The 12,436-nt window shown below is 37.2% G+C and overlaps 1 protein-coding gene across 2 annotated transcripts in view; it reads right to left on the bottom strand.

Annotated features, from left to right (window-relative positions):
- Positions 1-1,742: 1,742 nt before the first annotated feature.
- rnf38 (ring finger protein 38) overlaps positions 1,743-12,436 on the bottom strand; it is a 36,040-nt gene continuing 25,346 nt past the window's right edge. Inside the window, exons 4-13 of one of the 2 annotated variants that reach the window (XM_051892039.1) lie at positions 10,223-10,416; positions 9,046-9,301; positions 8,141-8,320; positions 7,803-7,970; positions 6,888-7,049; positions 5,874-5,977; positions 5,688-5,784; positions 5,417-5,538; positions 5,109-5,208; positions 1,743-4,280 (exon numbers count right to left, since the gene is read on the bottom strand). In XM_051892039.1, the coding sequence (XP_051747999.1) occupies positions 4,218-4,280; positions 5,109-5,208; positions 5,417-5,538; positions 5,688-5,784; positions 5,874-5,977; positions 6,888-7,049; positions 7,803-7,970; positions 8,141-8,320; positions 9,046-9,301; positions 10,223-10,416 (1,446 nt within the window). In that variant the 3' untranslated portion in view covers positions 1,743-4,217. The remainder of the gene's footprint in view (positions 4,281-5,108; positions 5,209-5,416; positions 5,539-5,687; positions 5,785-5,873; positions 5,978-6,887; positions 7,050-7,802; positions 7,971-8,140; positions 8,321-9,045; positions 9,302-10,222; positions 10,417-12,436) is intronic. The other variant, XM_051892050.1, reaches the window with a different exon arrangement.

The raw sequence follows: 12,436 nt of genomic DNA, 5'->3' as shown, positions 1-12,436 counted from the left end.
ACGTTTTTCTGAGAAAAAAAAAAAAAAAAAGTTCGACGTTCATATGTTTTGTTAACGTTACTAGGCTAACGTAATCGCTTCAGATTCAAAGAACATTCAAAAATAACGTTCCAATAATGTTAGAAAAAGGATAAAGTTGAACTTCTCCTTAATATTTTCTCTAATGTCCACACAACCAAGAAAAAAAGTTTTTAAAAATGTTTTGAACGTTCTGAGAACATTCAGAAATAAATTGGTCAGCAAAACACGTAATTAGCTTGGTATAGTTATAGTGTACGCTAACATTTCTTTGTAAAATATTTTATATTCCACTATATTTCATACATTTAAAGCCAAAGTTTACCTGCTAGTACCTCAAAATTCCTTCCTTCCTTGCTCAGCATCATGATAATATGATTCCAGGCTTACTGGGGTGTAATATTAAAGATGAAGATGAGATGCACAGGAGAGAACAAGGACAACACTTACATACAGAGACAAGCCCTGAGCACATTGCAATAAGAAGAAGAAAAAAAAGCGGTAAGCTACTATAAACAGCTGGGTTTTTTTTTGTTTTTTGTTTTTTATGATGAATCAGCCGTTTCTCATTTTTCTGCTGCCTGTAATTGAGCTGTAGATCCTTCCTTACCTAACTGGACTTAAATTAGACTTCAACTTGGGGGATTTGTTCTGGCATCACAGGTTGCTACCACAGAGAATCAATCAATTGTTGCAAATCTCAAATTGTGGTGCAACTTCATACAGGGTTTAAGATGCACTCTTCCAAGCATAGAGCATCATATCAATGAGATTATAAAACTTGTTTTACAATTTAGAGCATATTCAGTATGATTAAGTGGTTACATATCATTCAGGTAACATACAATGCATGTGTGGATGACATGTTCTGTATTTTTTTTATATCTTTAGCTAATGGCTAATGCATGCAGGGAAGATGCAGTGGATTGGATTGCTGTCTAGACCCTGACATGTCAAGGTTTGACTAACTGTTGAGACTTCCCTTGAAGTTTCAAGTAGCAAAGTTGCAGACAAAACCAGATACTTTGGTTCGGTGTAAATTAAATGCTGCATCAAAGCCTAAATGCTGCATCAAAGCCGTCTTTAACAAGAATCAACAATCTTTTTGCAATCGTCACTTCTGCATAAATACATTTATGCTGGATTGAAATGTCTGTATAAAGCACCGTTTCAGCTTTTGTTGTCCAATCAAGCGAGTGAGTAAATTTAATCATCTACTGATGAGTGTGATATTTTAAAATATTATGGATGCATTGTTGCATGTATACATTACATCCCCATGACAAGTTAAAAGGATAATTCACCCAAAATGCAATGTTATCATTTACTCTCTACTTTTCTCTTCTGCGGAACAACAAAATTAGAACGTCTGAGCTGCTCTCTTTCATACAGTGAAATTGGACTGTAATCAGAAGGACAAAAAAAAAAAAAAAAAAAAAAAAAAAAAGAATTCCTGCACCATATTCCAAGTCTTTAAATCCAGCTTTCATCCTTATTGTATGGAAAACAGCAGCTTGGACATACTGCTATAAATGTTTCTTTTGTGTTCCTCAGTAGAAATTCATACAGGATTTGAAAAACATGAGGGTGAGAATAAATTATCATTTTCATTTTGAGGGGGTGAAATATTCATTTAACCCAGCTGCAAGACTTGAAAATGAGAATGAAGACAACAGAGATAAAGAGATGAGATAAGAATGGAAAAAAACAAAAGAACAGAAAAGTTCAAGGAAGAGAACATTATACATTTATTACTGAGCCACCCTTTGAAATCCAAAAGACTGGGAATAGGGGTCAGAGACAAAAAAGAAAAAAATATTTGCACTACTAAGTAAAGCATTACTAGTAATATCTCATAAAAAAATGTACAAATGTTTGTTAAAAATTTTTATATCAAGCCTTCAAATGATTTTGGTTACAGATATTATACATATGAAACTACAACATGTTAAATGATACAATTGTATTTTTAATGGTAAGAATTAAAACAACCAATAAACAAACGCAAGAGAATTCATAAGCTCTCTTATTGGTTTTGCAAAAGAATAAGGGGGAGAAAAAAAAAAAAAAAAAACATAAATAGTAAAACTGAGGTAACTGCTATTGTACCAAGCAGGGAAAAAATAAAACTCCTATAACACAGAATGACAATGGTTAAGTAAGGTAATGCACATTTGTTGTTTGAAAAGAAAAAAGAATTCATAATTTTCAGGTCATCATGAATTTGACTTATGACACTAAAGCGGACAACACTGGAGAATGGTTTAAAGGCATCTCTCATTAAGACACTGCAGGCTCTGAGACTACATCACAGAATTCATATGACACTTTCTACACCAGTCATAGAGCCTACATAATGCACGACAGAGGCAGTTATATCCATTCATATTGATGATAACAATGCATGACATAAAATGATCATACACACACAAAACACCCCTCTAGGTCATAACGCATCTCAGGCATTCATTATAAAGTAACGCACATGGCTATGAATGGCTATAACAGCCTTATGGAGGCTGTATGAGTGGGTGCACTGGAAGGCTGTTTTCAAAAAGAACAGCTAACTGTATAGAGAGGGCAGTGAGAGAGCAAAACGACAAATGAAAAGACAAAAGACGTTAACCGTTTTCTAAGACCAGAAGCCTTTTGGGGATGAAGGGAAGATAATACGCAATTCACAAAGGGTTTGTGTGTGTTTCCCTCCCCTTTGTCCTGCAGAATCTGTGCATTTCCTTTTTTAAAGCAGCGCAAATGCTACGATATAACCTCGGGCCTCTTCGAACAGGCATGTACACGCACATACCCATGAGTCCCCGATTAATGAATTAAGGCATATGAAACCGAATAATGACCCAAATTCAAAATTAGAGCTAATTTTGGTAAACTCGAGAGTACTGTGGGTAACACTGCTACAGGGTTAACTGGCATACAACTAATTTCCTAGGCAAAAAAAATTAAACTTAAGATGGAGAATCATCATTTTAAGAGATGCTAGACTTAAGGCGAATACCGGCGTCTACGCAGCCACTAAACAATAATAAACGACACTATGGTGCCTTAAGTGCTAAATGAGAAAAGTGGTGATGTGTCTACACAATCAATCTGCAGGACTGGCTATGGATTAGGAGTACATATTTAATGGTTTAAAACGGTTATTTTTGTTTTGCAGACGGCAATATTATTGAAAAATGTGACGGGCGGCAAAAAAACTGAAGAAAAAAAAAATAAAAAATTGCAGCAGGATACATCTATTAAGAACTTTGAGAATATTCCACTGCCCCTCCAAACCAATCACGTCATGTCAGTGCGCATCCTCAGCCAATCCCAGACGAGAATAAAAGTGAGAGTGACAAGCCAGTGTTCTGTACCACACATTTGGGATAAATAACAAACAACTGATTCTCTAATACACACACACACACACTCTTTCACACAAAAGCACACACACCTCACAGTTTTCCAATTCTATAAAGACTGCTAAATCATAATTGAGCAAGACCCACCCAAAAGCCCCTCTTTATGTATAGATATAATTTGAATCTTACGCAATCTTTTGTTCCATTTTTTGAAGACAATTTTCTTTTTTTTTCTATTAAAAAAAAAAAAAAAAAAAAATGAATTTTGTAATTTGTCCCTCTATATTGATACATACATATTTATATATAGCTATATTTGTTGGTAAAATATAAAAGCCCATGCTCACAACATTAACCTTCGTAAAGACCACCACACCACGGTGTGCTCACATAGCCGGGAATGTTAGTGCACATACACACACACACTCATTCACACGAGACTGCAACATACCAACACCCATCCCCAAAGGGGAGAACTAAACTATATATATTTATATATTAAAAAAAACAAACAAAAAAAAAAAAATATCAGAACCAGAACATAACCAGAATGATAATATGAACCATAATCTTTGGACTTCCACTCAAAGAATTAGTGATCAAACAACCAAAGGGACGTGTGTGTGTGTGTGTGTGTGTTTGTGTGTGTGTGTCTCAGTTAGTTGGATATTCATAGATGAATATCAAACAATGATTTTGTTTTCACAAATCGTTTGCAGCAGTCATCTGTGTGTGAGGAGTAATTTTGCATGTGGAAGTTAATTGAATGTAACAGGGTAGGAGAATGACAGAAGTGTTTAGTGGTGTGCATGTATGTGTGTGTGTGTTCGGTGAGCAGCGTCACTCAGAATCCCGCTGGACTTCAGAAGCATCTGCTCGGCAAATAGGACAGGTTCTGTTAGCCTAGAAGACAGAAGAGGACAGATTGTCAAATTGGTCCAAAATAACATATAGATCATAACTGGGGAGAAGCTGTAGTTAGGCAAGTCTATCTCTGCCTGAGGGTGCGGTCACACTAGCAAAATCCCATGGGCAAAATCTGCGTTTTTGGCGGGGTTCCCTTGGTAAAATTCCCATTCCAGGGGCTGAATATCATGTTATTTGGGGTCGCTTCAACCCGTGTACAAGAAAAACAACCCGTGGCAACGGTGTTAAAGTAGCCCAATTCCAAGACTTGGCAACACTGGGGGCTGGGAGATGACAATTTTCATTTTTGGGTGAACTATCCCTTTAAGACAGTGTTCTCAACCAGAGAGCCTCAGCAAACCCCTAAGGAGGCTTAGAGATGACTAAAAAGTATTTAAATTATTATCAATATATTAAAATAATCTAACCTAACTCTGATCTAAATTACAATGCTAAAAACAATCAAAATTCAATTAAATTTAAAAATACATATATTTCCCCCCCCCCTCAATAGCTAATGTGTTTTTAAATTACAGTTCTTGAAACTTTTAAAATCACAAAATGCATCTTGGTTAAATTACTTAATATGTCAGTATCCCTAGTTTCCATTAATAGAAAGAGCAGCTTAGTCATAATTACATAAGAAATACTGGAAACAGCCTATATCGGGGAGACTTTGAATATTGTCCTGGACAATGCGGGCCTTTGAGTTAAAAAGGTTGAAATCCACTGAAATCCTTTACATAATTTAAAGATATAACAACAATAACACCATTATTATATGAATAAATGAATAAAATTAAAGTAATTAGAATGCTTGCTTACCTTGAGCCATTTATCGACACACTTGGCATGGAATTCGTGATTACAGGGCAGTACTCTCAACAGCTGACGAGACTCGAAATCACACATGCACACTACACACCTGTAGGGAAAGAGGGAAGACAATGTTATTAATTAACTTTATCCAACATCACAATTTTGGTAAAATGCATTCTAAAATAATCAAAGGAGAAGTGTCTATTTTAGGTGTTGTAATAGGCTTCTTTTCTTTTAGGAGTACAAATATTCCATGTAGGTCACAAAGTAGTTATAACAGTCAGTAAGTTTTAAAGTTTGTTCATTGTACTCACAAAGTCTGCTCAGACTGATGGTTGCTGGGGTTGAATCTGTAGGAAGGCAGCTGTTCGATATCGGCTTTCGTCAAACCTCTAGGCTTTGCTTCTCCGAGACGCTCGGCGAGGTTTAACAGAGCCTAGTCAAACATAAGAACAAATACACATGTAAAATAGAATACCAAAGTATTCCTAAAATGTGATCGGTCTTTGAAAGGATTATTAAAATACATGGATAAAAATAAATAAAAGGATTATTATGTTTCCCGAAATAATTATAGACTCTCACCTCATAATTCTCAACCTCTCCATCATCTACATCCAGCTCTAGGCTAATGGCGGGACCCACTGCTGTCGGCTGGACTGGAAGAACAGATCTGTACCACCAAAAAAAACAAAGAAAAAAAACAGAATTATTCTACAGCTCAGTGGCTCTCTAACACAACACTTATTTATATTTGCATTTGTAACTCACAAGAAGTAGGGCAGCAGACTTGGGTGGTACGGAGGTGGAGGTACGGCCTGCTGAGAGCGATAGCGTCTGCCTGTGATTCGCCGAGGCATGAAGTGGGGATACGGCTGGAGAGAACACAAACACGAAACCATTTTTAGATTGTTTAGATTGCATTAGCAGCGTTTCCACTGTCAGGCCAAAAGAGTGCATGCCAGGGCCAGTCGAGTTTCCACTGTCACCTCTAGGGCTTGATCGGGCCTCTTCGGGGCTTCCTCTGGGCCAACGGCCAGGGTTTTTTGGCCCGCCAAATACCTCGGACCAAAAGCGGGCCAACTAGGGCTTGAGGAGTGGTCATGAACAAAGGAGGAGTTTACCTGAATCAGCAGAGGGTCAACACTGCTGCTCATTTCCCATGCTTTCATATCAGGCTACCAGCTAACCTCAACATTTTTTTTTTCAGCTCAAAACTCACTTTCAGACACCAGCGAGTATGTGGAAAAAAACAAATATATTTATATGCGATGCTAAAGACTAATGATGACCATTGTCATAATAAATACATGTATAAAGAACTTAGACAAAGCATATAAGATTATAATCGTGTATTTATTTGGTTTCATTTCTTTCTTTCCTGTGCCTTTGTTGATACCGGACTTCTTCATCTGCAAACTTCATATATTACATATGCTCCAGTTAACTCATATTACTTATTAAAATTAATAGAAATGCTCATTCTTTCTAAAGAAATGTGATGTAAACATGATATTTTATCAATATTTTTCTATACGTTTTAGCCTTTGGACTTAAAAAAGCCTTAAATGGAGTTGTTTTATGCATTCCTTTGATCACAAACAAATGGAAGAAGGCGCGGCTGAATAAGTAGGCTTTAAACGCAGCTTGATTTTGGCCTCACGCCTCGAGGTCTGAGGCTATTGGCCCCGCAAGGCACATTGTTAGCCCTGGCTCGCACTGGCCCAACATTGGAAAAGTGGCTACTGTACTGATCAAAGGTGATAAAGCTTGAAGATCACTCACCACTCCAAAGAGCTCCTGGGGCAGGGGTTCATGAGAGAGGAACTGCAGTGGGGTAGAAGGGGGCAGAGGACTAGGATGGCCAGAGTGAGGATAGTTAAACCCTCCACCTACCGACAGATGATCCCCCAACAACTCCACCTCATTCTCTATCCTCTGCAGTGGCTAAAAAAAAAAAAAAAAAAAAAAAGGTTTCGATTGTCAGCATGTGTGCTGTAAACATTACTACTAATAATTTAAATGCTTTAAATGTATTTATTGTATATATAGTTTGGGGTCAGTCAATTTTTTTTTTAAATAAATGATACTTTTATTCAGCAAGGATGCATTAAATTGATCGAAAATGACACTAAAGACATTTATAATGTTACAAAAACGTTCTATTTTAAATAAATGCTGTTCTTTTGAACTTTCTATATTGATCAAAGAATCCTGGAAAATAAATTATCATGGTTTCCACAAAATTATTAAGCAGCACAACTGTTTTCAACATTGATAATAATAAAGTGTGTTTCTTAAGCACCAAATCATTCTATCATACTAGAATGATTTCTGAAGGATCATGTGACACTGAAGACTGGAGTAATGGCTGCTGAAAATTCAGCTTTCCCATCACAGGGATGAATTACATTTTAAAATATATTAAAATAGAAAGCATCTATTTTAGGTTGTAATAATATTTCACAATATTACTGTAATTTTAAACAAATAAATGTAGCTTTGGTGAGCATGAGAATTTTTTTCGAAAAATTATAAATAAATAAATAAATAAATATATATATATATATATATATATATATATATATATATATATATATATATATATATATATATATACACACAAACCCCACACTTTTGAATAACATAAATGCATAAAAACATTATAAATATTGTGTGGGCATGTGATTGTATACTCACAGATCGAGACTGTTGCGTCTGGAAGGGTAAGAACTGTCCAGGAGTGGGGAGGTGGGGCGGATGATGTGACAGATGCGGAGGATGAAGCAGGAAGGGTGGATCACTGGAGAGAAGAGATGGAAATGCGTACGGCACTGGCAAATGCTGCACTGAACATGCCGGCAACATCTGCAGGTCAAACAGACAAATTATTTCAGACCATTACAAATCAGACATTTCACCATCAGAGATTAAAACATGAATGTAACAACTTCCTACCACTGGGGGGCAGCATATCCAAACAAAACAAATGAGCTCAAAAAAATAATTGATGCTATGTCTGTTTTGTATGTACTTACTGGAGGTGGTACGCTACAGATTGGATAGTGTTGCTGTCCGCTGAAGACCACAGAACAGGCAGGCACCTGCTGCTGAGAAGAGCATGCTGGGAGATGCTGTCCCGTACAGAGGGGAGCAGGTAGACCATGGGGCGGCACTGGAGAAACTGTATATGATACCGGCACCGTACCCTGAGGAAGCTAACACACATGTAAAAACAATATATTATATATATATATATATATATATATATATATATATATATATATATATATATATATATATAAATAACAAAGAGTCATTACTTTTGTTAAACATCCCAAATATGTTTGAATTATAAATCAACCATCATAAAAATGGCTACTTCAATAATGGTAATGTAAGATGATATTTAGTATCTGCTTAAGTTGGTTCCGACCCTTTACTTGTTTCAATTGAGAATCTTAACAGCTGTTTATGAGCACTATTTATACATATGACACATTTAAGCTTTTAAAAACTCAGTGTACGCTACAGTCTCTAGGCTCACTGTGTCCCAGCCACCAATATTAACGATTCATAAAACATGAATCACTGTCTGGCCATCTAAGATATCAGTATAGAGATAAAGGTTAGGATCATAATTTTTTGGTAGTGCTACATCATACCGTCAGTGTATATTAGCACCATTTGTTGTTTGCTTTTGACATCTGATAGAGCGTTTGGACCCGGAAACAGAGACAAGTAGCATCAGACTTAAACGGATAAGATTAAAAACAACAACAACATTTCTAGAGATGTGGGGATACGTGTCACACACAAAAAAAAGTTATGATATAGGACATCACAGTCTGCTTAATATTCTCAGATGGAAACCACATTAGGGCACCTCTGGGCCCTGTTATGATCTCACCGAGACACTGAGCTTCTGCCCCAACCCTCTAACCTGCTCATGAAGGTCCATCACCATGGCACCCTGCTGCGGCGGGTGCAATAACCGTGGCGAGAGCGTGGGAGGGTGAAAGGCCCGGGGCTCATCAAGGCCAGGTGGAGGGTGGGATGGTGGCTGGCCGTAGGGATGAAGAGAATGTGGGTGAGGAGGGTGGCGGTAGTTTTCATCCTGCCCCCCACCCGGGGAACCATGAGGGGGATGGTGCCGTGACAGACGCTCTCGACGGCCACGCTGACGCCGCACTGGAGGACTGCACAGAAAGAGTCACATTTATTTATGTCTGCACTGAATGCTTATATAAAAGACCTAAAATTATGTAAAGTTTAAAAAAAAAAAAAAAAAAAAAAAAAAAAAGCCTTTATTAATATTACGTAATGTAATACATAACATACGTAACATATTAACATTCACTAAATATTATATATTATATTATATTATATTATATTATATTGACCATTCCATTGGCTGTATTTAATGTTTATTTATAGATTTAATAAAAACTATTTGTAAAAAGAAAATAGCCTTCTTTAGCATTCACTAAATGTAAAAAAACTAAATTATATTATATTATATTATAGATCAATTAGCTGTATTATTTAAATAGATAAAAAAAAAAAATAGTCTGAATTTTCACTGAATATAATAGGTTTATTTTATTTAACATGAATAATAATAATAATAATAATAATGTCAGTTGGTTGCACTAAATGTATATATATATATATATATATATAAAAAATTCTTTAAAAACAGCCTTCATTAACATTCACTAAATATTATATTATATTGACCATTCCATTGGCTGTATTTAATATTTACAGATTTAATAAAAAAAAAGCCTTCTTTAGCATGCACTAAAAAAAAAAAACGATAAAAAAAAAAAAAAAAAAAAAGATATCATCATCATCATCATCATCATCTTATCTAGTTCTATTTACCAGCTCTATTAATATTGCTCAATGAGGGACTAAAGAACTAGAGACCAGAATTATAGGCTTTCACCCCAAAATTACCAATTTTCTAGCACAGTAATACAATTCACAATACAGTAATCCAATGTGTTACACTGTATCATACAAACAAACAAACCTGACAAACGTCACAGCACAGCATGAGCTGACATCTAATCATGACAGCAATTAGTACTAGCAGTCAAAACACATTAGCATACCTGCGTCTGTGCCGTGCAGGTGTATGGCAGCGCTCGGGGTGGTAGTGTGGGTGGGGATAGGGGTGTGGCCTGCGACTGGGCGGAAGCTCCCATGGTCTGATTGGTGGTGAGGGTGTGGAAGGAGGGGCCGAGGTAAACTCCAATACAGACTGCTGGGAAAGACGCTGTCTCTTCGGACTAGGAGAATCCTCTGTCTGAGGGACCAAAAAAAAAAAAAAAAAAAAAAAAAAAGTAAATCACTCAACTCATTTACAATTACAAACCACACATAATCAAACTGCATCACTGCACTTGGTGCACTTAAAGGAACAGTTCACCCAAAAATTTGTTAAAATGTCATGCTAAGTTTGAATATTTGGAAGTGCAAATGAGCTTTGAAAGCTAAGCTACAGTGGACTTTGTGAATTTCAGACTGTTCTTCACATAAAGCTATCATCTGAAGATTAACTATCGTTCAGAAGACTTTAAACATGAGTTGTGAACTACTTTTATGGTACTTTTTTTCCATTGGATTCCAAGCAGCTTGAACATTCTGCTAAATATTTTCTTTTGTGCTTCACAAAAGTCAGTCACACAGGTTTTTTTTTTACAAATCAATTCCTTTCCCATAATATGATGATAAGCCTTGTTTGTTTATTGTGCAAAAAGATAAAGAAAAAAATAATATTGTTATAATATTGTTATAATAAATACTGCTCACTGCTGCACGTAAGGACAAAATAAATTACACCACAAAAGTCATTTTGTACCACAGAAATTTCCCACTAAATGATAATCCACGATTGCGAACATTAAGTGCAAAAAGAAAAAAAAAATGTTTTGTACATATGCCAGTTGATTTTGCCCATTGAGAGCACAAGCAGCTATTGTGACTGGCGGCATTAGTGGCATTTCCTGTCAATGATATCACTGCCTCTGTTGCCTAAGGCAGTGTGAGGTCACTTCCCGAAAGTTTGAGGAAACCCATGGGTTGTTTCTCAACACACGCACACTTGCTCAGCCGGTGTTACTCAAACACATTCATCTCCCAGTCAGCCGTCTCCTCTAAGACATGGAGAAACATGCAGCGACACATGAGTCAGTATGTGTAACAAAGGCGGCTTGAACATGCAGGAATATCTGAACACATCATATCAGCTTCATCGAACACTCGCCTTTTACTGGAAGTCAACACATACACGTGATTACTCATGACTGAACACACACACACACAAACACACACACACACACACACACACACACACTTTATTGCCTGATGTGCTTGTCAAAACCTGGGCCTACTCAGTTTGGAAGAGTCATAGTTTAACAAGGGGCGAGATCAGGAAAGGGACAACTGACTTTCTAAAGAACTTTAGGGGTGACTAACAAGTTACTCAGACAAACTTGCAAACACAAACCCACACACATCTCTGTAAGGCTTTCAAGATGCAAACTAGAGGAACGTCTTAAAAGATCACACGTGTGACTTTGGCGAGAACCACATGGGACATGCAAACAAACGGACAGTACACACACACACACACACACACACACACACACACACACACACAGAGCGAGAGAGAGAGAGAGAGAGAGAGAGAGAGAGAGAGAGAGAGAGAGAGAGAGAGAGAGAGAGAGAGAGAGAGAGAGAGAGAGAGAGAGAGAGAGAGAGAGAGAGAGAGAGAGAGAGAGAGAGAGAGAGAGAGAGACAGAGAGAGGACTCGTTGTGGGTGGTAAAGTGAGCTCACAAAACAGGGTTAAGCCAAGTGTGGAGATAGATACAGAGAGCAGCCGTTGACACTGGGGAAGTCGTGTGTGTGTGTGTGTGTGTGTGTGTGTGTGTGTGTGTGTGTGTGTGTGTGTGTGTGTGTGTGTGTGTGTGTGTGTGAGTGAGAGACAGAGAGAGAAATCAGTAACAGGAAACAGCTGGGGAGTAGGCTAGTCTTATCTGCTTTTGGATTTGAGTCAGGTTTGTTTGAATGTCTCTTGAAACAGATACACCATATATTCCCCCCCCCCCCCCCCCCCATTTTCCATGAAGTAAAATTGTCACTTCGATCTGCGTAGACCTCCAGCAGACACTCCTTTACATCTCTCCGTGTAAGAGGTGAGACCTTGTAAAGCAACGTCTGAATCAGCTGCCTGATCCCGTTCAAAACAATGACATCAACCTAGAGTATGCAGTGTACACACACACTCTCACACACAAAATTTGACTATATACCTGTTTAAAAT

Source organism: Ctenopharyngodon idella, chromosome 1 (genome assembly GCF_019924925.1).
Source record: "Ctenopharyngodon idella isolate HZGC_01 chromosome 1, HZGC01, whole genome shotgun sequence".
Taxonomy (NCBI): Eukaryota; Metazoa; Chordata; class Actinopteri; order Cypriniformes; family Xenocyprididae; genus Ctenopharyngodon; species Ctenopharyngodon idella.
This window is presented reverse-complemented; position numbering and strand designations above follow the sequence as displayed.